Source organism: Miniopterus natalensis, chromosome 2 (assembly GCF_054644295.1).
Source record: "Miniopterus natalensis isolate mMinNat1 chromosome 2, mMinNat1.hap1, whole genome shotgun sequence".
Classification (NCBI taxonomy): domain Eukaryota; kingdom Metazoa; phylum Chordata; class Mammalia; order Chiroptera; family Miniopteridae; genus Miniopterus; species Miniopterus natalensis.
Window position 1 is genome coordinate 180,004,622 of NC_142082.1, and position 27,341 is coordinate 180,031,962.

General features: G+C 55.9%; 1 protein-coding gene across 1 annotated transcript; it reads right to left on the minus strand.

Moving 5' to 3' along the window:
* Positions 1-2,228: 2,228 nt before the first annotated feature.
* CARD10 (caspase recruitment domain family member 10) lies at positions 2,229-27,341 on the minus strand. The gene is made up of 20 exons (XM_087813992.1): positions 27,107-27,341; positions 26,239-26,376; positions 24,438-24,763; positions 20,382-20,570; positions 19,382-19,537; positions 18,667-18,792; positions 17,390-17,581; positions 16,081-16,215; positions 15,537-15,652; positions 14,685-14,713; positions 14,138-14,261; positions 8,336-8,483; positions 7,801-7,912; positions 7,124-7,367; positions 6,874-6,943; positions 5,866-5,968; positions 4,210-4,368; positions 4,000-4,115; positions 3,435-3,547; positions 2,229-3,242 (listed from the first exon to the last, which is right to left on the minus strand). The coding sequence occupies exons 1-20, from the start codon at positions 27,339-27,341 to the stop codon at positions 3,011-3,013; spliced, it is 3,063 nt and encodes a 1,020-aa protein (XP_087670118.1). The 3' UTR covers positions 2,229-3,010.

The following is a 27,341-nucleotide window of genomic DNA, read 5'->3' on the forward strand; positions in this document are numbered from 1 at the left end:
GTCCTGCTGTGTTCTGCCGAACTCTATCTCACTCAGCAGTCACTATTGCTGCCTCTCCCCGCCAGGCCAGTGGACAGAGGGCCTTCTCCTTCCACCACCTCCGTCTAGTTCTGCACAAGGTCACTCACATTTCATCCTTCCTCTGCTAGAACCCTGTACTGGATCCCATCTCCTTTATTGAACAAAAGCCAAAGGACCATACACCACCCTGCAGGCCCTGTGTGAGCTGGCCCATTACCTCCAACCCCACCTCTTACTTTCTCCTTGCTCCCTTCACTCCAGACCCACTGGGATTCTGGCCAGTCCGGGCACTCACCCACCTCAGGACCTTTGCACATGCTGTTCCTGCCTTGACCTCTCTCTAAAGAGCCACATATCTCACTCCCTTACCTCCTTCAGGTCTTTACATAAATGTCATCTTCTCCCCGAGGCCTTCCCAGACTACTTTATTTAAATTGCAATCCTGCCCTGGCTAATGTGGCTCAGCTGGTTGAGTGTCCTCCCATCTACCGAAAGGTCACTGGTTTGATTCCTGATCAGGGCACATGCCCAGGTTGGGGGTCCAGTCCCTCATCCGGGTGGGTGCAGGAGGCAGCCGATTGATGTTTCTCTCTCTCTCCCTCTCCCTTCCTCTCTCTCTAAAAATCAAGAAAAACATATTTTTTTAAAAAATAAATTTTTTAAATTGCAATCCCTTCTCTCCAGCTAGTCCCCAGGCACCCAGCCTGTCCTTCCCATGCTCCTTTTCTACTATATTCTCTGCACAGCCTTTTCATCTCCCTGCGCCTTTGTCTGTTTTTCTCGTGAGAATACCAGGGAAGAGATTTTTTATTTGCTGAATCCACAGTGCCTAGAACAGTGCCTGGCACATAGTAGGAGCTCAATAAATTTGTTAATTAAACACAAGAAAGTACCAAGTGGCTGTGAACTGAACTGGGCCTGTGGTGCCCAGCCCTGCGTTAGGACTGTGGGGAGAGTATAAGGAATCACCCTCCATGGGCCAGCCCGACGCCGGGCCCCTTTGCAGCCCATCTTCTCAGAACAGCATCACCAAGAGATGATCCCAGGCTTCCTGCCACACAGACCAGGGTTCAAATCCCGACTGTGTGAGTCTGGGCAAGTTACTTCACCTCTCTGAACTTTACTTTCATCGTTCGTAAAATAAGGACAAAAATAAGACTTCGTAAAAATTAAAGGATTAGTGGACTCCCCCACCCCATAGAAAGATCACCTAACATGAGACTAGGCAAAGGCAGCTGAGCACCCGGGTTCCCACATCTTCACCCAGACTCACGGGTCCTTAGACAAAGGACGAGGCACACAGCAAGGCGGGGAGGGGTTCATTTACCCAAATGAGAATGACCCAGTCTCCTCACCCAAGGAGCCCACAGCCATCCACAGAGACCCACCATCCTGTCACAAGGCAGGGTATGGCATGGCCAAGGAGAAGTCCCAAGGGCTGAGAGAATCAAGCAGACTTCATGGAGATGGTGTCTGAGCCAGCCCTCAAAGGACACTAAGAATTAGGCAGCCCCCACCCCTGAACTTCCCAGCCTCATTTCCTACCACTCCCCAGTAGCCAAACTCAACCCATTTTCTGCCTCTGAGCCTTTGCTCTTGAGGTTTCCTCCACCTAGTAACCCACTCACCCAAAACCTCCCAGGGGCCTGCCTGAGCTCGTTACTGTTACTGAGAACAGTCATAGGAGGATCTAGGACAGCACCTGGGCACATAGGTCCAATAAATGCTTCCTGAAGAAAGGAATCTCAAACCCCAAGCTCAAGTGGCACCTCCTCCAGTAGGCCTCCTCCAGAGACCATTGGAGGTGACTGTCCTCTCTGAAGGAGCTCTCAGGGACCTGATTGCACACTGAAGGTTTGCTCTTGATCTCCTGGACTCAGCAGCTAAGCCCCTTAAACCCAAGACCATGCCCTGCTGGCCTCAGTGTCCCCACTTGAGGAGACACTCCTTTGATGATCAGACACAACTAGGGCTAAGTGTGGGGGTAGCCCATCTGTGGGGCCCTTCTGCGGTCATTCCGGGGCAGGTAAGGCGATGCCAGCACAGATGGCCAGCGGCTCTGGGATGAGGCAGGAGTGAAATCTGACCCTCCCTAAGGGCTAGCAGGGACCTGAAAGGTGGTATCAGCGTAAGCTGGGGGTAGGGACAAGTGAGGGGTGGGTAGGGGGCCCCAGAGCAGGAATATAAGCAAGTAAAAGGCCACCAACTTCTATGACAAACTGTTTAATGTTCCCTAATGTGCAGCTTTTCAGTGAAAAAGGCCCGTTAAACTCGAGCGGTACATTCTGGTGCCGGAGCACCGGGGCCCCTCCCCACCTGTCCCGAGAGGAGGCAGGGCAGGGGGGAGGCGCTGTGAGAACATGGTCCTGGGTGTGCTCACGGGGAACACATGAGTGTTAAATGCCCAAGTGTCATGGGCGGGTGGGCATGACATTTACACAGGAGAGAGAACCACGGACACGTGTGTGACTAGAAGACACAGGGGCACAGGTGACAGTGGACCAGGGCAGCTACAGTGCCCACGTGTGGAGGTATACACAAGGAATGTGAGCTGGACAGGCAGGAGTCACAAAGGGTGGGCTTGGGGCTCCTGTGAGCAGAACAGGCTGAAAACCTGGGAAACCTTGAGTGCCCAAGGGGTAGGCAAAGACAGGAGCCCGCCCGTGAGAACTTGAATGTGTAAAACAGTACACAGGAGTGAGAACTCAGATGCTTCAGGTAAGCAGTGATGGAGGGACCCAGCCCCACGAGTGGGGACACAGAGACACAAGGGCACAACGGAAGGCCCAGAGCAGCAAGTATGGGGCAGGCTGGTGGGAGCTCTGCCCAGGGCCCCGGCTCCAGTAGGATCACTCAGTGAGAGCCCAGAGCTGAGCCCAAGGGCCTGGGAAGGCTCAGGACAGGGAGGACCCAGCTCTACCAGATAGCCGGGTCCCCAGTGGTGGCTCCTGAAGCGCATGAGGAAGCCGCAGGCATCAGAAAGGGCCCCTCAGGCCTCGCTGCTGCTACAGCCTCTGGTGCCGCCACGCTCCACCCACACGAGGCGGGCCTGCTCCTGCAGGATCCGGCCTCGCACAACCTTGGCCAGCTCCTCAGAGTGGCCCCACGCGTGGGAGGGCACCTGCACCCAGGAGCAGGGCAGCCCCCAGAGCACCTGCTCCGTGCTGCGGCACTGCCGAAGCAGCTCCGAGTCCCGCCAGCCCGGCCGGCCCAGCAGACCCCTGCGGAGAGAAGAGTGGGCAGTGGGCAGAGTGGGCGACAGAGGGACAGACAGATATGGAGAGTTAGAGAGAGGACGAACAAATGGAGGAAGACAAAAAGACAGATGGCAAAGAAAGATGGAGAAGAGACAGACAGATAGACAGACACAGAGAGACATCCACAGAAATGGGGGCGTCAGGGTCCTGCCTCACCTGACTTCCCGGACATTCTTCTCCGTCACCTCCACGTGTATGACAATGGGGTAGACCTCATTCTGGACCAGCTCCCGCACACCCCGAGCGCCCAGCTCCAACAGGCAGTGCTTCTTCTCAGGGGTCAAAGTTACATTTCACTCCCGGCCCAAAAACACCAACCTCCCTGCCCGCCGACACCGGGCCCCACAGCACAGGCCCCTACAGGGTCCTGCTTCCCCATCCAGGGGGACCTTGGCAGTGAGGGAAAATCCAGAAGGAAAGGCAGCAGACCTGGGAAAATAAGTCCCTTTGCCCCTCTGGACCTCAGCCTCCCCATCTGTAGGATGGAGCTAACCCCACCCCCACCCCACAGTCCCAGCCAGCTCCCAGGGTAGTAGAGAGTTGGAGAACAAGGAGCCGGGCAGGAGAGATGCATCCGCCAAGTGACGGCAGCTGCCCTCGCCCACCCACTCACAGGTGAGGGAGGCCCTCAGAAGGGAAGGGAGTTGCCCAGAGCAGAGCAAGCCTGCGCTCAGAGCCTGGCTCTTGGGCTCAGAAGGGCAGCCCCCGCCCGAGTACCTACCTTCCCAACAGACTCCTGGATGGCACGAATCCTGCTGCCCAGTCCAGGGGTGGCAGGCTGGGCCTTCGGGGCTCCGGGTGCTGAGGGTGCGCACTGTTCCTCCCCAGACAGGCTTTCTGGAGAGAAAGGAGAAGCCGGAACAAAGGGCCAGTGGGCCCGGCTGCCCCCAAGTGCCACCCTGCCCTCCCCTCTCTGGGCACAAAGGCTCACCCGCTGGGCACACTTGGAAGTCCAGCCGGGAGTTGGGCAGGTCTAGCAGGTTGCGGATGAGCCGAGGTGCCAGGCACTCGGGCAAGAGCACCACGGGCCGCAGGGAGGGCACCAGTAGCGGCCGCACCAGGCTGTAGGGTTTGAGGCTACACTCTGGCTCTGTGGCAGGGGAGGGGTGCAGAAGAGATGAGGGTTCAGGCAGGGCCCAGCTCCTCTTTTCTAGGGCAGCCAGCCCCCTGAATATTCAAAATCCCATCGCCCCCCATCTTTTTTTCCCTTCTTAAGTCCTGCTGCTATAGCGTCCTGTCCCCGTCCCCCATCCCCGTACCGTCCCCCGTCGTCGTCGTCCCCCCCCATGCCCCCCCCCACACACACACAGCAGAGCTGCCCTGTCTCCTCTCTGGGACTGTGAAGTAGGCTCCTCCCTGATCTGTCTCACTTGCGCCCCCTAGAGGCCACTGTCCACTCAGCAGCCAGGGAGAGGTTTTGAAATTAGAGTCAGATCATAACTCCCAACGTGGGACTTCCCACAACCCTTAGGAGAAAGGCCACATCCTCCTTGCGAGTGACCCAGCCCTGCCAGAGCCTGGGAGCAGTAAGCCTAGTGCCCCATCACAGACTCTACTACTTCCACACAGACCTCCCTTCAGCTGTCTCCAATCACAGGGACTTCCTTGGAAAGGCCAAAGCCCCACACTGGCACCCATTTCTTGGTTACAAGTGTCACATTTTGCAAGTATGTTCATGAATGGGATTATGTGGCCGGCAGGCATCTGCCTCTCCCCATCTCCTAAAGGCAGTAGGCTTCAAAGGGATGGGGACGACTGTGTCCTCTGGACCAAGCACAAAGCATGACTGTTCTGGCATCTGATACCCACTTGCTGTACTCAGTGTCCTCCAAACACCATGCACAGCCATGCCGCTGTGCCTTTGCACAAGCTGAGCCTTCTCTTTTTTAAAATACAGTTTTATTAATTTCTTAGAGAGTGGGGAAGGGAGAGAGAGAAACATCGATGTGAGAGAGAAACAGTGATGGGCTGCCTCCCATACACACCCCAACTGGGACGGAACCCGCAAGCTGGACATGTGCCCTAACTGGGAATCAAACTGGTGACCCTTTAGTGCACGGGATGATGCTCAGCCAACTGAGCCACACAGGCCAGGGCAAGCTGTGCTTTCTGCCTAGAACAAACTCCTCTTCATCCTGAAGGCCCCAGTTCAAATAATCTCCCTTCCAGGATGTCTTCCCTCACCACCCTCCCTTCCTTGCCCTCAGAAATGCTATTCCCTCATCTGGATTCTCCCAGCCCCTTCCCCCGATCTGGCCCAAAGCCTCCTATTTCCTCCAGGAACCTATTCTGGGCTCCTCATGGCACAGCTACACCTGCTCTGCCAGACAAGAACAGGCCCAAGCTCATGCATGCCCCACACTCATACAGACCCCCACACACACTTGGGTATGTGCACCTCCCCCACCGACCAGCTCCCTCAACCCTGGAGGCCCACCTCCCACCAAGGGGAGCCTTGTCTCTCAGGCCCCTGGCATGGGCCCCACCCCACTGGAACCTTCACTACAGGCCCTTCCAGAGGACACCCAGAGGTGCATTCCCAGACTCCATGGCAGCCCAGGCTGCACCTTCACACCTGTGCACTCACCTGAGCAGGACTCCAGCAGCAGCTGCTCTGGGGGATCCCCTGCAGGGCTCCCCGCATGCTTGGGCTTCACCAGCCGCAGCTGGTCCAGCGCTCGCTTCTTCAGCTGGGGAGGACAGAGGGAAAGAGAGGCACCTGTCAACTCTGCAGTATCACACCCTTGGAGAGAGGGGAGAATAAACAGAACCCCAGGCAGAGAGGACTCCATGCCACCGCTGTCCAGGCACCATGGAAGATCTCGTTTCTATCGGGCCTTCTCCTGTCCCCCACCCAGCCCAGCGCAGCTCCCCAGGCAGGCAGGGACAATCATCCCTATGGGCCCAGGGAAGCCAGTCTGTCAGCTAGTTAGAGCTGGAGGAGCCTTAGGTCTACCCACCCCCATTTTACAGATGGAAAAACAGAGGCCCAGGGACCAAAGGAACCTAATGTCACAGAAGAGACAAACATTGGGGTCTCTTCCAATGAATTAGCAAAATGGCCTTGGGGAGGAATATTAATGAAACCAATAATGACAGCATTAATTATACCAAAGCTGACAGGTATCAAATGCCTATAATGTGATAAATACTAACTAGGCCCCAGATGTGCATGAACCACTGAAGCCTTCTAATGCCAGGTGGTTATCCAAGGTTGCACTGCTGATTAAGTGGCAGAGCTGGGATTCAAACCCAGTCGGTCTGGCTCCAGAGCCTGCACTCTCAACCCCCTGTCCAGTGCTACAGCCTCTTGACTTACTTTATCCCTCAGAGTCTCCTTCGGCCCAGAAGTACGGGGGGAAGATGACCCAGCTCCAGCTTATCCAGGGATTGGAAAAGGGGATGTGCTCCTGAGCACCGGGCACACTCTATCTCATTTAATCCCTCAACTACCCTGGACGTGAGCCCTGCTGTTTTATTTGCTGGCACATAGATGTCAACCAAGTATGAATGAAGCCTGGCCTCTCCCTTTTGGACCCCACCCTTGGCAGCCCCTCTTCCCAGCCCCTCACCCAGCTGGCGCAGCCCTGCTTACATTACTGCGGGACCCTCGGTGCCGGCTGGAGGGTAGGCATTTCTCCTGAACTTCCAGGAGCTGCTGGGCTCTGGGGGACAGGGGGAGTCATGTCATATGTTTGTAGGGAGACAGGGAGCCCCTTACCTCCTCTCCTCTAGCCCCGCCCCCCCATCCCAGAGAATTGAGGGACTGAAGAGGGAAGAAGAGGCCCCATCCCAGTCCCAACTCCCAGGGGGACCCCGTCCCCAGGCTCCTGGCTCTGGGTCACCTCTGATAATTGGGCACTGTGCCCCGGTCCAGGTCCCGCAGCGTGAGGGGGTCAACCCGTGTGCAGAACCACTCCTGCCGCCGCTTGTATGCTGGGTCCACCAGCCGCAGGATCTCTTGGGCTTTCACACACAGGGCATGGGGATCTGCCCGCTCGGGCAAAGTGACGTTGGCTCGAATGTAGAAGGGCTCGGCGCCCAGCCCCTTCACCCAGGCTTCCAGGGCTTCGTAGAAGGACTGGCAAGCTGGGCATGGACAGGGCAGGGGCAGCAGGGAGGACAAGAGGATGAAGTCAGGGACCAGAAGGGGCCCTGCAAGCTGCCAGGGCCCCACCTTCCTCTAAAAGTGAGAGTCCAAGGCCCAGAGGGAGCGGGACTTGCCCAAGGCCCCCAGGCCCACCAGGGACTGAACAAGGGCTCAGACCCAGGTGCCTGGGCTCCTGTCCAGTGCTCCTTTCACTATCAGCTGATACTGAGAACAGAGGAAGGGAACAAGAACAGCATGAGGAAGCGACACGGGAAGGAAAGGCACTGCCAAGAGTCAGGAGGTGGGGGGGTCTCCCGCTAGGGCCTCAGTTGTCCCACCTCCGTGGGCTGGATGCACCCTCTCAAGGGCCCTTAGCTCTGACCCTCTAGGACTGATGAGTTCCCAGACAGCCCTTTCCCCGGCCAGACTTACCCTTAGAGTCCATCAGGAAAGGGAGTGTGGACACCTGGTTCCAGGACAAGGTTCTCTGCTGGACCTCACCTTCCATGCCTGTCCCCTCCAGGCCAGCAGCCTCTGCCCTTGGCTGGGAGAAAACCCAGGCAGGGAGAGAGAAAAGTCAGCTTCCAAAGGCAGGGCAGCCCTGGCTCTGGAGGAAGACTGAGTGTGGGGCTGACCATGTCTCACAATTCAGAGCCTCCCCCTCAGAGGGCATCTGCTCCCTTCAATAGGACTCTCCACCCAGCAGGTTCATCCAGATCCTTCCCTTATTTAAAAGCGGGGATCTGTCAAGGTGCTGTCATTCTGCCCCACCTCCCAGTCCCTGCCCAATCAGATTTCATTTAATGCTGGCTGAGGTAGGGCAACCAGCAGCTGATCCTGAACCAGCCTCCTCTCTAGCCAATCCCCAGAAACTGCACCAGGTGACCCAGATCCACCAAGCAGAAGGCATCCAACCCTGGCTAAAGCACTAACCCTCTCCCAGCCCAGAGCTGGGTTAGGGGCTCACCTCTCTTGGTTCCACCTTGGCAGAGCCTGGCCCAGAGAGCACCCTCCGCACCACAGTCCCGGACTTGCTGTCCCCAAGGAACGGCAGGCCATCTGGACCTCTGTCCTGGGGTTCGGGTCCCCCGGGGGAAACTTGGATGGCCAGAGACCTGAGAAGAGAGGAAGGGATGGGAATTAGAGTTCAATCAGCATTTTGATTCAGTTCAACACTCTTGGAAAACCACAGTAATCCCCCAAGTGTGCCATGACACCCACCCCCGATTCTGCTCATCCTTCAGGGCTCAGGTCAAAAGCGACCTCTCCCTCCCAGACCCCTGCAAACGGTGAGGTGGAGCTTCCTGCAGCAGCACCCCATCTGCACCTTGCATGTCGCCTGTTGTTTCCTCCATCAGAAAGAACACCCTCAGCTCTGGATGCCAGCACCAAACCCAGTGTCTGGCACATAGTAGATGACTAATAAAAGCTTGTTATCCTCACAGTCTAGGAAGGAAGGTCACCATTAGAGCACAACACAGATCAGAGAAGGTCACAGCCGGCAGTGGGAGCACAAAGGGGAGTGGCTTCCCAGAGGAAGCTGCAGCTGGGCTACGCCATGGTCAAGAATAGAAGCACTTCAGTAACAGGCAGGGAGGAGATGGTGTTCCAGCCTGGAGGGTGGGCCTGAGCAAAGTGTGGGGGACAGAATACAAGATTGCGGGAGGATTTAATAACAACAGTAATAAGAGCAGCCGACACTTACTGGGTGCTTCCCATGTGCCAGACACCATGCGAAGGTCCATGCCCCAATTAACTAATTTAACATCATGGGAAACAGCTCCCAGAAAAGGCAAACTGTAGCCAGCCTACGAAGGGCACAGCATCTGGCATTCCTCTCATGGGCAGTGGGAGTCACTGATGGTTAAGACAAAGAGTCTCTAAGATCTCCATCATGGCAGGGCTCCACCTGCCTCTGGACGAGAATTGGTGAGGCCTTATGGCCAGACTTAGAGACAACTGACCAGAAGTCTCCTCCATGACCCCCTGGCCCCAGTACTGGGAAGGGAAGAGGCCAGGGTCAGTGAGTGTGCCCGAGCTGAAGAGGTGGCCTAGGCAGAGCCCAGGCATCCACCTACCTCCCCACCCACCCTCCAGCTGCTCTATACAACCACACTGCCCCCTGCTGCCAGCCTAAGGTGAGCAAGGATACAAGGACCTTAACCCAATCAGCACCCAGGCAGAGGGGGACCTGTGGCCCTGGGGAGCCCATGTCAGCTTCTGTCCCCTCAGTCAAAACAGAACCATCCCTGGCCAGTGCTTCTCAGTGGTCAGAGCATTGGCCCATGAACCGAAGGGTCACGGGTTCGATTCCCAGTCAAGGGTGCGTACCTGGGTTGCAGGTTCAATCCCAAGCCCCGGTTGGGGTGCATGCAGGAAGGCAACCAATTTATATCTCTCTCTCACATCGATGTTTCTCTCTCCTCCTCTCTCCCTCCCTTCCACTCTCTCTAAAAAAAAAGTAAATAAATGGAAAAAATATCCTTGGGTGATGATTAACAAAAAAATTTTTTAAAAAAAAACAGAGAACATGCCCGGCCAGGCGTGGCTCAGCGGTTGAGCGTCGACCTAGGATCCAGGTGATCAGGGTTCGATTCCCGGTCAGGGCACATGCCCGGGTTGTGGGCTTGATCAATGACTCTCTCATCATTGATGTTTCTATCTCTCTCTCTCCCCCTCTCCTTTCATCTCTGAAATCAATAAAGATATATTTTTTTTAAAAAAAAAGAGAACCAGGCCTGGGGGGCTAGGACGGGACATGGGTGCTAGAGGTTTCTTCACCCTGGGACTGTCCTGGCCGCATCCAGGTGGTGTGGAAAGGCCTGTGCAGACCTGGCAGGCCAAATGCCGGGCCTGGCTTTACTGCCCAATGACCTTCTGGCTGGAGTAACACAGTCCAGTTCCAAACCCCAGCGCTAACTGTGCCCTGGACTTGGGTGAGTGAGCTGACTGCTTGATTCTCAGACGCCATATCCATAAAGCAAGGACAGTGATGGGACCTGCCTCCCACTTTGCATGTGAGGATGAGACGAACATAAAGATAATGCAGGCAGGAGGGAAACCAGAGGGCTCCAGGGCCTTCCAACTACAGGCCTGTTCCTCAGTGGAAAGTGAAATTTTGGTTTATAATGGAATGGAATAGCACACAGAAGCCTGTCTCCCTTCAAGTGAATCCAACTACTGTCCTGCGACCCTGCACCTCGGGCATATGCACAAGGTTCCTCTCACTGTGGCTCGGACAGAAGAGTTTCAGAAATGCAGCCTGGAGGGTGTCAGCAGGATCTGGGGCCAGGCGGCCTGGCTACTCAAGCTCCAGTCCTCAGCAGCGCACCCTGCGTCCACCTACTTCACTGTACAATTCAGTGAGTTAAAACATCAGACGCTCTTAGAATAGTGCGGGTAAGAATTAAATGCCCGGGGAAAATCAGAGTCACTGTTATCAGGTGTGATTCAGGACAGGTCACCCCTGTGAGGCACGGCTTCCCCACCTGTTTCAAACCCACAGTCAATTAACCATCCCAACCTCCCCAGGGGGGGCCCAGCCAGCAGCCTGCACCCAGGCCCTCCACCCCCTGCCTCGCACACCCCTCCCCTCCCTGCAATTCCATCGTCAGGGCAACTCCACCCTCCAACCCAGTTTCCAGGCTCTTACTACCAACTCCTGCTGCTGCCCGAAGACGCAGCTCAGGCATCCCCACCTTCAGGATCTCCCTCGCCCACATCCCTGAGGGACCAAGTAAGTTCTCTGAGCCTCCACAGCCCCGGGCTACCAACTCTCAGCACCTGGGGGCTGGCTGAGGGCAGGGTCCAGATCAAGTCCTTCTGAGTCCCAGGTCTCAGCAGACAAGCAGGAAGCAGGGGACAGAGGAACACGGTGGGGGCAAGGCTGCCTGCTCCAACCTCCTGGGACTCCTGGGTCTCCAGCAACACAATCCCACTGGCCCCCAACCCTGCCTGCGGGCGGTGCGAAGGATGGGGTAATCTGTCCACCAGGTAAGGGCTCCCACTCCCTCCCCAGTATCAGGTCGGGAGGCCAGGCCACAGGGAAACAGGGGGAATGGGCCAGTCCTTCACTCTGTCAGCTCTGAGCAGTGATGGCCCAAATGGCCTTGATGAGTGCCCCCACCTCACCTCCACCTCAGGGCGCTGTGGGAAGATCCCTAGGCAGTGTACGTGACTGCTCTGTTCCAGGTCAGGGACCTGTGAAGCAGAGGCTGAGCAAGCCACACAGATTCCCTCATTTAATCCTTCCCACCCTTTGGGAAACACCTGTTATTCCCTCATGGCAGAGAAGAGGGAAGCTGAGGTGTGAGGAAGTTCTAACTTCACAAGAGTTGCACAGCTGCTGGGTGGTGGAGTCAGGCAATGACCTATCCAAGCCCCCGTGCAAGCACAGAAGGTCCCAGAGATCCTGAGCCACATGAACAAGTGCACGCAGGGGACACAGCACCCAGTGCTCTCCCTACCCACCCTCCCTACTCAGTGCCTCGGTCTCCCAGCCTGCCATCTGTCCGTCCATCCTTCAGCCTGCCCAATTCCTCTGCCCTGACCCAAGGCCCAGGAGCCCAGCAGGGCAGGAGAGGCAAGGGCTGAAAACACCTGGCATTTAGTGAGTACGGAACATGAGTGGGAGATTAAAAGTGACTCAGATGGAAGGAAGGCACCATGGAGTCCCCAACTCCACCACCAAGTGGCCTTGGGACGAATTCCTGACCCTCTGGGCCTCGTTTTCCTTACCTGTCCTACGACGGGGCTAAAAGGCCAGCCTTGCAGCTACTCTGAGAATTAGGCAACAAGGACAACAACAAAATTAACTAAAAGCTGACATTACCACTCGCTCTGAGCCAGGCACAGTCTACGCACTCTAATGGAAAAACTGGAACCCCCACAACGACCCAAGGGGCCCGGCACGACGGTGACCCATTTCACAGAGCAGGAAACTGAGGCACTGGGAAATTCAGTGACATGCCCAAGATTCCAGAGTAGCAAGTGGCAGAGCAGGGATCTCAGCTGACTAACAGTCTGTCTTCCCAGCTGTGCTGTCACAATGCCTCAGGACACATGCACTGGCACCTCACCTCCCTCTTTGCCTGTCCGTCAACCCCTTTCTCTCTCCGTCCGTCACCCCTGCCTCTACCTCAGTCTGTGTTCTCCCCCATCTCCCTCCTGCCCAGGATGAGCATGGACAACAGAGGTGGCCCCCTGATCACAGGGCTCTCTGCCACATCCCGGCACCCCCTGGACAACAGCCAAGACCCCTTTTGCAGGCCTGAGCTGGAGGGAGGAAGGGCCAAGTCAGGCAGGAAGGGAGGTGCCTCCACCCCTTCCCCCAGAAGCACGTCCTGCACAGGGAGAAACAATGTCACACTGGGCCCACTGCCGGGGGTGGGGGTGGCAGCAGGGCCCTGGACTCCGGCCTGGCCAAGCTGCACAGGAGGCGGGAGGCCCCTGCTCTGCCCTGGTTTCCTGGTGACCTGTTCTATGTAGCTAGCATCCCCACTTTCCAGCTCTGACATCAGTGCTTCCTACGCCCTTTCCAAAACCGAAGTCTGATCAGGTCACTGTGGACTTGGACCCGGGCACTTCCCGGCTGTGTAACCTCAGGCAAGCCGCTTAACCTCTCTCAACCTCAGTTTCTTCCCCTACAAAACTGGGATGATTGCAATGCTGCCTGCCTCCCGGGACAGAGAGAACGCTCTAAGGCAGCCAGCAGCTGGCCTGCATTTGGTAAGAGCGAAATCCTCAGCGCACACCAGCCAAAGTCCACACTTTCCAGCCTGACTCAGAGCCCGCTGTGACTCAGCCTCGGCCCCCACCTCCTCCCTCATGCTCTAGTCAACACCAAATTCCAAGCCCATCCCTGGACAGCCTCTGCTCTCTCCCTCTTCCAGTCGCCCAGCTGCCCTCTACCTGCTCTCTCTCTAGAGCTGAGTTCAAAGGCCACGTTCTCAGCCTGGCCTCTCTATCTCCCCTCCTGAGCTCAGCCAAGGAGGCCACTCATCGACCAATACACAGAGCTCACTGCCTCCAGCACACCCGGAGCCAATGTGTATCCTGGCTCCCGAGGTGGCCCCACCCCACCCTCTGCACGAAGCTCTGCTGGGCAGTGCAGCCTTTCGGGAGCTCAGAGCTGGGGAGGACAGGCAGAGACGGTGGGTGTCCGTACCAGTAACAACTACCATTTACTAAGCACCTACTATGCACCTGGCAAAGCTAGGTACTTTACTGACCTGAGTCCTAAACCTCAAAATACCCACATGCAGAAGAGAGAGCTCACTGCCCCCTGCAGCCGATGAGGAAACTGAGAAAGGTTAAGTGACCAGTCACACAGATGATAAACGGTGGTGACAGGGTTTGAACCCAAGGTCAGCCTGTGTCTAAAAAACTTACTATTCTTCCCTAGCTGATTTTGCTCAGTGGTTAGAGAGTCAGCCTGCGGACTGAAGGGTCCCGAGTTCAATTCTGGCCAAGGGCATGTATCTCAGTTGCAGGCTCAATCCCTGGCCCAGGTCGGGGGCACGTGTGGGAGGCAACCAATCAATGTGTCTTTCTCGCATCGATGTTTCCCTCTCTCTCCCTTCTACTCTCTCTGAAAAGCAATGGAAAAAGTATCCTTGGGGGAGGATTAAAAAAAAGCAAACTTACTATTCTGCCAGTTGCACTAAGCAAAGGCTTAGCTGCTGCCCCCTCACCTCGCTCCTGCTCACTCTGCTCCAGGACCCTGAGAGCCGGCACCTCCACCCCCACCCAGCCCACGCGGCTTCTGTACCTGTTGAGGAGATCCAGGCCGTAGCCTCTGGCCGGGAGGCCATCTGGCTTCCCCAAAGGCCACACGCTGTCAGATGATGAGGAAGAGGAGAGGCCGGGGGACCAGGGCTTGAGCGTTACACTCCCTGGGGAGGAGGGGTGAGGTTCAGGGGTGCTGATCTGAAACACGGAGGAGGGCCCAGGGACAACCCCCAGCCCAGAGGCGCAGGGCCTTGGCAGGTTTGAGGTTCCTGGAGCACACTGGGCCCACTGGGCTCAGGGCCGGGCGAGGCCTGCCAGGGTGACCCTGTAGTTCCCCAGAAGAGGGCGAAGGGTGGACCAGAATGGAGGGGGAGCCCCGCACAGCACAGCCAGGGCCAGGACTAAGCTCAGGGTAAACCAGCTCCCCCAGAGGCCTCCTGAGCAGAGCCTTCCTGCCTGGCCAGGGCACAGCTGGGCCTCAGGGAGGGAGACACAGGCCACAGGCAGAGCAGGCAGCATAGGCCTCAGGTGAGCTGAAAAGCTACCCCCAGATGAGCCCTCCCCATGGGGTCCCCGAGGGCCCTTACCTGTGATGTCTGACATGCTGCTGAAGGACCTGGGCAGAGAGAGGGCAGCGAGGGGCAGAAGCTGAGGTTCAGTGGGTATCTGCCCCACTCCCTCCTCCTGCCCCTATGCCACCAAAAGTTCCTGCAGCCCCCAAGCAAATGCAGGCTAGACCTAAGGTGGGAGTCCCAGGCACAGGGCACTACTGTCACACAGCTCCCCTAAACTCACAAGGCAAGAAGTTAGCATCCTGACCTCAGCCCCATGGCCTTCCACCTAGAATGCCCTGGCCCGTCCTTTAATGCCACCCCCTCCACGAAGCCTCCCCTGACCTCTCACCCCTCATCTCATCCTCACTTTCTAGATTGTCACCCGTGGCTCCTGGACCGTGACTTCCTCATCGCACACCCCATTCGTGGCAGATCCCCTATCTGATCAAGCCCGTGACTAGGACGTATACCAGGAGGGAGGCAGATCACCCTCACCCTCAGTCCTGCCACCAGCGGACATAGCTTCATTTTTCTGGCCCCACTGGCTGCTGATGCCCAAACCTGGAGCCAGCTTTCTTGCCTGAGGCCCCTGACCCCTTGAAACATTCTTCGCATGTCCTAGTCCAAAACTGCCCCGGGTTGAGCAACTTTGAGGCTCAGGTTCTAGTGACTTTCCTGCCAGGGTGTTTGGCTGGAGCTGAGCCCATTCTGCCCTTTGGCCTTGTCTTAACCTGTGACCTCAGTCACACCCCACTCTCAGGGCCCTGGTTTCCAGCGCTCTAGCCATTTAAAGGCAGTAAAGGGAGGTGGCTGCCTAGGGTTGACTCTGGCATTAGGGACTCTGGGAGGCGCTGGGCCTGTGCCACTCTCTCCTGGCCCAGTTACCTCTTAGCGGGTGCAGGGTCCTCCTCACGCTGCCGGCGAAGGATGGAGCCGGCGCTGGGCGGGAAGGGCAGAATGGACAGCCGGTTGATCTCCCTCTCATCGTCTGTGGCCGCCTCCTGCAATGTCGCGACGGGGCCTGGGTCACCCCCTGCACCTTCCCACAACTCAATACACCTATGCTTGTGCCCATTCCACAAATGTACATGAGTGAACTCTATAAGATTACAGTGTGAGTGGCCCCCAGGTCCAGCATGGAGCTGGCTCTGGGCAAGCTTAAATAAGGTGCTTGGCCTTTGTGGATCTCAATTTCCTCCTATGTGAAATACATTCCACAATGTGTGAAAAAGCCCTGAGATGGGACTGTGACACCTTCCAGGAATTCAAAGGCTGAGACCAGAGAACCAGGCAAGAGGGACGGAGGGGCCCAGCTGAAGGGCCTATGCAACATAGTAAGGGCTTTGTCAGCAAACTGGAGGGCACTCTACATGTTAGCAATTGTGTGAAAGTTATCAGTATCCCATATCCAGGTGGGCAGGCGTCTTACCGAGGTGTGGGGCTCAGATCCCCCCATGACAGTGGCCTCTCCGGCTGCTTCCGGGCCTCCCAGCGGGGAGGGGAACTCGCTCAGGCTCCAGGTGCTGCTGAGGTTGGAGCACAGGGAATGGGAAGAAGTGCAGGCCTGGGAGAGGAAGGGGAGCGATGAAGTCAGCAGTGCTGTGCCAGGGCCAGCCACAGTCATTTACGGAAGACCTGCTATGTGTACAGTGGCAATGAGAGCGGGTCCCTGCCCTCATGAGCGATCAGCCTAGAGGGGGACACAAACTGTAAACAAGCAGTCAGGTGAAGGAAACAGCCCTACTCTGCCAAGAGAGTGGGGATCAAAGGCACCCAGGGCAAGGAAGGCACTCAAAGGCCCGGCAGCCCGGCAGCATCAGGGTACTTTCCAGAGCAAGTGTGCTTTAAACTGAGAACTCAAGGGTAAGCAGGTGCTTAGCAGATAAAATTGGGGAGAATGGTCTAGGCAGACAGAACACTGTGTGCAAAGGCCCGAGACAGCACTGAGGGACGCCTTCCAGGAATTCAAAGGCTGAGACCCGGAGAACCAGGCTAGAGGGACAGAGGGCCACCTGAAGGGCTTCCGGGGCATAGTAAGGGCTTTGTCTTTTCCTGAGAGTGAAAACCACTGAGGGTTTTAAAAAGTGAGAAGTCACAGATCCACACCTTCCTTTCTTCTATTCCTCCAGGTATTAAACACCTGGCCAGCTGATTATCTCCAAGCAAAATCAAGATAAGGCAGAGTTCCTGGCAGAGGTCCCCGAATTATTATCTAGTTCAGGAAGGGTCTGTGGGCCCAGCTCCAGTACTGGCTGGCTGTGTGACCTTGGGCAAGCCCCTGACCCTCTCGGGGCCCTGGGCAATGAGAGCATTGGACTAGCTGGTCTCTGAGGGGCTTTTAGGGCCCATGTTTTGCATTCCAAGATGCTCACAGGCCCTCAGGCCACTGAGCTTCTCCAAGTGTCTGCAAAGACAGGCTTTAGACTTAGTCTTAGTGCCCCAAGAGCAACCCCAGAAACTCAGAGACACACATGCCTCTGTCCTGTCCCCTGATGCACCAACCCACACCCACCTAAACTGGGGTCACCCACCAGACCAAGCAAAATCTCCATCCTGGCAAAGAGCTCCCTTCAGAGCCAGAGTGTTCTTGACCCAGGGTAAGGGCTCCAGCCAGTTCCCCCATGTTCCCACACTCACTGGAGGTCCCCCACCAGGTCCCACGTGTTCCCAACCCTGGCCAGAAGCTCCTGCCAGGACCCTAGCATGCCCACCAGGAACCCTGTACTCCAGCCCGTCACCTTGAGGCAGGGGCCGCCCTGGGCCCGCTGCAGCTGGGCCTCCAGCAGGGCCTTGGTGCCTTCCAGTTCGGTGAGCGTGGACAGCAGCTTGTCCCGCTCAGCCTCCAGGCCCCGCACCTGCTTGCGGTACTGGTCCTTCTCGATGAGGCTCTGCGAGTACTGCAGCTGAATACGGTCACGGCTCTGGATGGCCTGGGGAGAGCGGCAGGGAGGGTGAGGGCGCCACCCTGACTCAACTGTCCCGGCCTCCAACCGCACAGGTGAAGCAACAGTACTTCCTGTGTGCCCGGCCCTGGGCTTAATGTCAGCTCATTTAATCAGCACACTCACCCTCCAAGTGAGAAATTCTCATCTTATAGATAAGGAAACCAAGGCAGCGGGGGCAGGGCTGGGATTCAAACCCAGGCAGTCTAGTTGCAGAGTCCCCACAGTTATTCCCAAGAACAACTGAAAACTGTGAGACCTACTGTGTGTGACCAGCTTAATTCACTGCATCCCAGCCTAGTGGAGGAGCCAGGATTCAAACCCAGCCCACTGCATCCAAAGTACTTTCCCCACATTGAAGACCAGGTCCCTGAGAGCTGGGCTCATGGCCTGGACCTGCCACCCACTGCCTCAGAGGGAGCTGGGGACAGAGGCCCAGCGGCCAGGAGCAACAGGGTGAAGTGTGGATCCCACCCAAACCACAGAATCAGAATGTCCAGGGATAAAGCCTCAAATCTGTCCCTTCGCCAAGCCCGCCAGGGGATTCTGAGGTCCACTCTAACATACTGACTTCAACTCCTCTAGTGGGATTCAAACTTGGTCTGAGAGAAAAGGCTCCTGCCCTCCCCAATGCGTGGGAGCCACACACAGGAGGCCTGGGAGCCAGAGGAGCTGGCCTGGGCCCTCAGCCCACACTGCAGCCTCAGCCCAGTGAGGGCCCTGGTGCCCAGGGCCTGGCAGCCAGAACTTTTGAGAATTTCTTCGTCGGCAAATATTTGCAAGCACCTCCCTGCAGAGGCCTTGTTTTTTGCATGGAGAGAATAGGGATTCAGAAGTAAAGAGCACCAGGAGCAACTTCCCTAACTGTGCCAAGAGCTCAGGTGTGGCAGGCGTGTTCAGGGACAAGGCAGGCGTACCTGAGTGCTCAAGGTCCCACGTCTGTTCCTCCTGGCCTATGTGCCCCCTCCTGAGCCAATCAGTGCACTGGGAAAGTCCCTTTTCTACAATTCTAGTCCCTTCCACTTCTCCTTGTTTGTGGGGCTAGGGCCTCACGCACAGCAGGCGGGGCTCACCTGATCCCGCTCCTTCTCAATCTCCTCCAGCTGGGCTAGGACGGTGGCCATGCGGTGCTTGTACAGATCGCAGTCCTTCTGCAACGTGCGGTGCTTCAACCGCAGGTCCTCCATCTCTTGCAGGTACTGTGGGCGGGCGGGTGGCCGGAGTGGTACAGGGTGGAACATGCCCGGGTCAGACCACAGGGCTGGAGACCAGGGAAAGCTAACCAGCAGGTACCCAACAGGTCCAGGGAGAGAGGCCTGAGACCCCAAAACAAGTGCCCACCCCATCTCCTCAGCTGGGCCTGACTTCACCTCACAGGGCCGCAGCTGCCTAATCTGTAAAATGGGACTAACAATAATAATGACTCTCTTCTAGCCAACCTGGGCCTCCCCATTTTAACTGCAAGCTACTCCCTGGCCCTGCTCTGCTTCTTCCACAGCCCTCATTACCTCCACTATGTGAAGTGGTTGACTTAGGTTGTGTATATACCATACGGTTTGTCTCCCCTGCCACAGGGAGAGTAAATTTGTTTTGTTCACTGATGTAACTCACTAAATACTTGAGAATGAATGAACACACAGTCCCTAGAACAGTGCCTGGCACACCTGCATGGAAGGTCACTCAAGTGAGCTGGTGATGCCCACCACCCTCTCCTCTCCAGGAGCCTCCCCAGCTGTGTAAGAAAAATGGGGGCAGGACAGGGTGGGGATGGTGCACCGCGGACACTACCTTGTCCCGAAGCTCCTCGGCCCACTGCAGCTCCCCCTGCACAGCGTGCAGCTTCTGGCACAGCTCCTGCCTGCTGTCCTGCGCCTCCTGCCAGTCATGCTCCAGGATGTCCAAGAGGATGCGCTCTGAGCCTGGGGCCCCAAGCCGGCTGGCCTCCTGGGGGTCAGAGTTCAGGGCTGCCTCAGCCTCTGGCCCAGGGCCCACCTTGAGTGTCAGGGGAAGGGGGACATGCAGCCCTCAGCCCCACCCCACTAGCTCTGCCACCTTGGCCAAGAGCCTTGACCTCTCTGGACCTCGGTTTCCCGTATGCAGAGTGGGTGTGGCCCCACCAGACCTGCCCACCCTCCAGGGAGCATCTGGGGTACCAAGGAGATAAGTGGATGACGGCATGCTTGAACAAGCTCGGCCAGGATCAGGTTCCTAAATAAGACCTAGGCACGACTTCCCTTGCTCTGGTCCCACCACCACCCAGGAGAGCAGACAGGTGGCTATTTGCATGGCCTACTCCTGCCCCCTGACAAGGGGTCTTCACAGGGTCTGAGCCCGTTCTAGGCAGGTAGACATGGGGCCTAAGATCCACCCCCAAAACCCACACCCCAGCCAGGCACCCCCAACCCTATGAAATACACCAGAACCCTGGCCCCTACCCTCCACTTCCTATGTGAAGCAATGGCCAGGCAGCCAGCCCCAACACCACTGACCTGCCACAGGACACCCAGCAAGCCCCAGGGCCACCCAGACCTCAGAGTCTCAATCTTTTGAGGGTCACAGACTCTTCTACAAATCCAAAAAAAGCTGGGGCCCTCTCCCCCAAAAAATGCTCACACACAAAATCAGGTGCAGTTTCAAAGCGTGCAGAGACCTCTTGGGGCCACCCACAGACCCCAGACTAAAGGCCAAGGAGAGCAGAGCACGAGGCCAGCCAGAGTTCCACCCAGATCTCAGATTCGGGGTGCAGACTCCTCACTGTCCAGTCCCCTCCCAGGAGCCGCGCACGCACCTGCTGCCGGCCCTCCTGCAGCTCCTGCAGCGACGCTGTCAGCCGCTGGTTCTCTGCACGCAGCTCAGAGACCAGGTCCGCGCTGTCCGGCTCCTTGTTCTCCTCAGCCCCGGGCTGGGGCCCCCTGGCCCTGCGCAGCACTGTGCACTCTTCCTCCAGCCGGCTCACCTTGAGCTTCAGCTGATCCACCTGGGTACCAACACATGGGTCAGTACAGGGAGGGACGCTGCCCAGGGATGCACCCCAGTGAGGCCATTGAGGAGAAGTCCTGCTCCTCACTCCTGGGTGCCTCCCAGACCCCCAGAGGGGCCCGAGCAGGCGTCCTCCCAGACTTGTCTAAGAAAATACAGGCTGGGCAAATACAATGAGGGAGGAAGGGGCAGCAGGGCCAAGCTCTCCCAGGGGGCTCTGCTTCAAGGACATTTGGCCAAGGTGCTGCATCACAACACACTCGTCCATTCATCCATCCCACAGTCCCACACGGAGTACAGGCGGCGGGATCCAGTACGAGCGCAATGAAGGGCTGCACCGAGAACAGGGAACCGGGGTCTAGGCCCAGCTCTGCCTCTAACTCAGTGTGGCCTTGGGCAAGTCATGGCCTCTCTCTGTGCCTGTCTCCTCATCCCCCAGGGAAGAGGGGACAGAGAATGGTTTTGAGGATCTCACTGAGGCTGAGAGCAATAGGGTTCCCAGGCCACCCTCTAGAAGATTACGCTGTTAGTTCAACCCCAACAAGAACTCCAAGCCTGGGGTCCAGGTTTCAGTTGTACTGCTTTCATCCTGAGAAAGTCACTTACCTCCTCTGGGCCTGTTTCCTTATAGGTAAAACGGGCCCGTTCAATCCCCCTGTTCCACCACCTGCCTCCCAAAGTCATTGCAAGAATCAAACAAAACAGAAGGTGGGCAGAGACCTTGCAACTGTAAGAGGCTGGCTGTAGAGCTGCCAGGGGCATGACAGTGGGTGTCTCCACAGCTTTAAATAAAATCCCAACCTGCCACCCGTTCAGTGTGTGCAGCCGGAACTGGCCATGGTGGTGGATGGGCAGCTGGGAGGTGGCTGCCAGGCTGAGAGCAGATATGCATGATCAGTTGGCCGGATTATGAGTACATCAGCCAGAGTTATTTTCCAAATTCATGTGGGGTCCGAGGTGGCGAGACAGTGACAAGAGCAGGCAGCAGGTGGCAGGCCACAAAGTGAAGTCATTGTTAAAAAAGGCTCAATGACCGCTGGTGCTACACTCGGCTGTTCCAATGTCTGGTGCCCTAGAAATGCCCCGGCCTCTCTTGGAAAATGACTGTAGCCCCCCACCTCTCAGAGCTGAGGATGGCAACACACACACACACACACACACACACACACACACACCCTCCAGAGTCTGAAGCTGGGTCAGAAGTTCCTCCTCCTCCGCAAAAGGCTCAGAAAGAAATTCATGATTCTCACATTCCTTTCCCCTCACAAAACATGCTTTGTAAACCGCCGGAGAAAGGCAGCTAGTTACAAGGGCAAACGTGGTCACACCCTCTCCAGCAAACCACAGCCACACACCACGGCCTCCTGCATGACCCTTGGCCAGCAAACTCCCCTGATGAGCTCAGGGGACAGGGCACCTGGGAGTCTCTGCTGAATGCCAGGAAATACGGATGCATTTAATCCTGGAGTACAAACTCATTTAGCACAAAATTACAGTGTTGGCTCCTTAAGTTTATGTTGCTTAGAAATAACAGCTCATTAAATTTGCACCTTATAAAACACAGGATTAAATCACAGCCACCACACACCTGTCCATGGAGAGAGGGGACCCAAGCTGCCAAGACAGGCACCGTCAGCTGTTCTATTCATTTCCATCTGCAAAGCCTCTGTTAATTTCTGTGGCCAATAAAGCCCCCAAAATTTAGCCAAATTTACAGTAGCTACACTTAAAAAAAACTTACCTATTCGTTGAATTTCATCCCTTACCCTCTACTTGCTGAACTGGGGAAAAGCGGCCATTCTCTGCCTAGTGGCAGATTATTTTACCCCTACGTGGTCATACTATGTGCACCTATACCTAAAATGGACACACAGGGGTACCTCCAATGCCTCTTCATCTTTTTTGTAATCCTCATTTAAGGACATGTTTATTGATTTTTAGGAAGAGAGAAGGGGGGGGGAGAAAAACATCAACGTGAGACAGAAACATCAATCGGTTGTCCCCTATATGTGCCCCGACTGGGGATCAAACCCGAAATTTTTTGGTGTACGGAATGATGCTCCAGCCAACTGAGCCACCCTGCCAGGGCTCCAATGCCTCTTCTTCATCTTCATCCTCCTACCCCAACCCAGGAGACCCCAGATGGCTGTACACACACACAGACACTCCCCCAGTCATGTGCACACATAATTACACCCAGCCCAAAGGCAAGACAAGCGATTCTGGCCACAGCCCCTCCCAACACCCTGGGCCAGTGGCCATCACACTGTCATCTCTGAGCCACCCACCCCAACCACCCTAGCAGTGCCAAGAGTGAAGTCAGGAATTCTCCATCTCAGAACCTGGGAAAGTGCTCTAACCAACTTTTCTGTGCCTCAGCTTCCTCATCCATAAATGGGGACAATAATAGTGTCTCTACCCTTGTCCCAAAAGAGATATTGGAAAATTCAAGGCGTTGGTGCATGGCAAGCATTGAGGACTGTGCCTGGCACATTGGAGGTGCTGGTTCATTATACCATCCTTATAGTGACCTCCCGCCTCCAGGATGATGAGGAAACTGAGGCACAGAGAAGGAAGTCTTGCCTGGGCCACCCTTCGCTAAATCTGCAGCCAGTCTTTGGGCCTCAGACAGCCCCACCTATGCCAAACACCAAGCAGGCCTTTAGATCACAGCCTCCTGGTCACCTCACACCCATGCATCTGCCTCCTACACCCTCCATCGGGCCTGGCAGCCTCTTTCAACCTGTGGCTTCAACACTCCCAATCAGGATTCATTTCCCCAAACATCAACATGCTGGCATGCATAGCCACAGGCTCCCACACGACACCAGTGCACCCACACAACAGCCTCTGACAGGCACTTGTCACCGCCTGCAACGCCACAGGCTCAGTCAAGGCTCATAAGGTCAGAATCCCCCCAGGGAGCCTCGCACAGTATTGCTGGAGAGAGCCTACTGTGTGCCGCTGGCACTGTTAAATCCTTGCAAGCATTAGCTCATTAAATCCTTCAAACAATTCCCTGGAGCAATAAAATTCCAGTTTTATCCCCATGCTGAGTACAATAGGAAACCAAGAAGTGAGGCCTGTTTTCTCTACCAGTAAGAGGCGGGGCCTCACTCCAGGCTGGAAAGGCCTGGGTGGGATTTCACCTGGACAAGATCAGGCAGAGCAGCATCTTGGGGCGAAGGCCAGTGCTGGTGCCAGGCAGACCTGGTTCAAATCCAGGTGCCTTTTCCCAGCTTTGTGATGAGCAACTCCCACTACAATTTAAGCCCCAGTGTGTGCATTTCAAAATGAGAAGCTAGTGCATGGCACCTGGGTGAGGTCATATGACATGATGCATGTAACCCGCATGGCACAAAGCAGCACTCAATAATAATAACGACAATAACAGCAATGGTCTATGGCAGTACAGGGTTTGAGCACTAATTCTGTGACAGGCACTGTACATGTTTTAAACTGATGGATCCTTGTAACCCAAGGTTTCTCCACCTCAGCACTTACTAATATTTTGGGTTAAATAATTCTTGATTGTGCAGGGCTGCATTCCCCAGTCTCTACCCGCTAGATGCCAATAGCACAGTCCTAGTTGTAACAACCAAAAATGTTTCCTTACATGACCATTGTTTCTGGGAGGCAAAATAGCCCCCAATTGAGAACTACAGTCATAACTCAATGAAATAAGTGCCACCCGCACCCCCATATTACAGATGAGAAAACTGAGGCACAGGGTGGTGAAAGGACTTGCCCATGGTCCACCAGCTGGCAGACGGTGGCTCTGGGGCACGAGCAGGCTGCCACATACCGTCATTCTCTGCAAAGGCTCCCCTCCCCCACGCCACCCCGCCCGTTCCCCAGGGCCTACCGCCAGCTGCAAGTCCCGGCTGCGCAGGACGGCAGAGTTCTTCTCCTCGCTGAGCTGTGCCAGGCGCATGGCGATCATGTAGTTCTCATCCTTGAGCCGCAGCAGCTCCAGGCTGCCCACCTCCCAGTCCTCCCGCAGCCGCTGGCAGCGCTCCTGGGCCTGCTGCTGCTCCCGCAGCCGCTGCTCCAGCCCTGCCCGCTCCTCCTCCAGCGCCCGGCCGCGCGCCAGCAGCTGCTGCTCCCGCTGCAGCTGGCTCTTGCGGGCCTCCCGCAGCCGCCGCACCTCGGTCATCAGGAACTGGGTCAGGCCCTCAGGGCCCTCCTCATCTGCCAGACGCAGGGGAGAGAAAAGCCTAGTTGGGCAAATAAAATCCAAGGGGATAACAAACTGCACAGAAAAACCCAAACCATAAAAACACTAGAAGGAAATTCTGGAATATATTTTTATAAGTTGGCGGTAAGGAAGGCCTCTCCTAAACAAGGCACAAAATCAGAAGCTATACAAGAAAAGATAGACAAATCCATATAAAAATGTTAAAGTTTCTAAATGATGAAAGATGTAACAAAGTTAAAAGATAAGCAATAGAGCAAGAGGAAAATACAGTAAAGAATTCAGAGTCACAATATATAAAGAGCTCTTACAAATCAATAAAAGGCAAACAATCAAATAAAAATATGGGTAAAATCTATCAATAGGTATGTTCCAAAACAAAAATGGCTAATAAATATGCTCTATCTCACCAGCAACAATAACAATAATAGCCACTAACATTTGACTTTATTCTTTGGCTAGATATATATGTTAATTTATTTAATCTTCATGACAACACTTAAGACAGGTACTATTATTGTACCTCCCTAAAGACAGAAAAACTGAGGCACAGAAAGGTCAAGTCATTTGCCCAAGGTTTACTTATTAATAAGCTACGAACTGCATCTCTCAATGAAGTATAAACTTAAAACAATAACAATCTTTTTGACATATCAAACCAGCAAAAATATTTTTAAATCCCAAAGATGCATGAGGGTACAGCAAAATGGACAGTCATACACTGCTGGTAAGATGTATGTTGATTTAACATTTAAAATACACGTACTCCTTGAGAAATATTACTTATCAGAACCTCTCTTCCTGAGATACACATTTGCACAAAGATGCACGTAGAAGGATGTTCCCAGCATCATTCGTAATGTTACGAAACTGGAAACAACCTAGATGTCCACCAACAGGGGACCAGTTGCATGACCTATGGCACAGCATCACTAATGAACACTATGCAGTCATTTAAAACAAGTGTAACAGGTGGAGAAAATCATGAAAATCAGGTGTTCTGAGAAAAATCGAAATACAAAGCTGAACACATGCAGGATGATCCCGTGTGTGTGTGTGTGTGTGTGTGTGTGTAAGTGCGAAGAAAAGGGAAACTCGCCAAAGTGTTACCAGTAGAGCAGGGCTGAAGGAAAAAGTAAAGCTCTTTCCTTTTTATTCTAAAGTCACAGGGACTGTGTGAATTTTTTACATAAGCAACTATAAACCCATGTGTGCCTGACACATATATGCCTGCAACCAATTTTAGGGGCCTTGTTTAGTGTGCAGACTCTGAATTCAGACTAACTGTATTAGAATCCCAGCCCCACACTCGGCCTGCTCTTTGGCCTCGGGCACACCTCTTCAGATCTCTCTGTGCCTCAGTCTCCCTATCTGTTCAACAGGGATAATGGGAGTGCCCCCTGACAAGGGACAAGGCAAGGAACCTCTGCAAGGGCTGCTGAGTTGCAGCACTCACTGCGGGTCCACTCACCAAGGATCATGGAGCAGCGCTGGGCCGGCTCTTGGCCGGTGAGCAGTGTGAAGTGCTCGGGGTAGTAGAACTCCAGGGCTTCCAGGAAGGCCTCATAGCCCCTCTTGCCACGGCAGCGCAGGATGTCCATCAGGCGCCCTAGGAAGTGGCAGGAAGGTGCCCAGGGTTCAAGGTGAGGGCTTCCCCCAGTGCCTAGCCAGTTCCCCCCCAGTGTTACAGGGCCCACATTCCCCAAATTTTTAAGACATTGACACACACAGGGGCCTGTCTCAACACATCATGGGGAGAGCCTGTCTGCCACAGCCAGACGGGCAGGACCCCCCATAGCACCTGAGCTTCCACAGTGCCCCCACACCCTGCCTGCCCCCCCCACACAGATGCAGGGTGAGCAAATGCTGCCTGCCTTTTCTATGACACGTAGAGGCGCCTCCATCCCCAAAAGCAAAGTAAAATATTTCTCCCACCGGCCAATTCCTGCCAGTCCACGAGCCAGCCCCTCATCCCCCTGCAGCCCTGTGGGAGCCGACACCCTCCGTAAGCTGAGACGGGTCTTGAGCACTTGGGGGGAAATGACTCTCCAAGGAGCGCGTGGCTCCCAGAGGAGGGGGCAGAGAGAGCTAGGGAGGTCAAAGGGCACAGGAAGATGCCAAGTCCACCAGCTGCGACCGGCGACCACATCCAACCCCCTGCTCTCATGTGGGAGGAAGCCCCGAGACGACAAGACCCAGACGCGGGTGTGCGCGCCACGGCCCGGCAGGGTCGCGCAGTGGTTGGGAGGTGGCAGGACGGCGGGCTCGCCACCCACCGCGCTCTGCCCGCGCGGACGGCGAGGGGCCGGGGCCTCCCGCGCGGGGCTCCCCGGGCTCACCGGTGCGGTTGACGCGGCACGGGAAGCGGTAGGTGCTCAGCACCTCCTCCTCGTCCTGCTCGTCGATGACCCGGCACTGGCGCAGATACGGCGTGAGCTTGGCCGGGTTGAGGGCGCGCGTCAGCCGGTGCCGGACGCGCTCGATCCGCTCCCACAGCGCGTCCTCCTCCGCCTCGGACCCCGAACCGGCCCCAGCCTCCTCCTCGGCCTCCCCCGCCTCGGCCCCGCCGGCCAT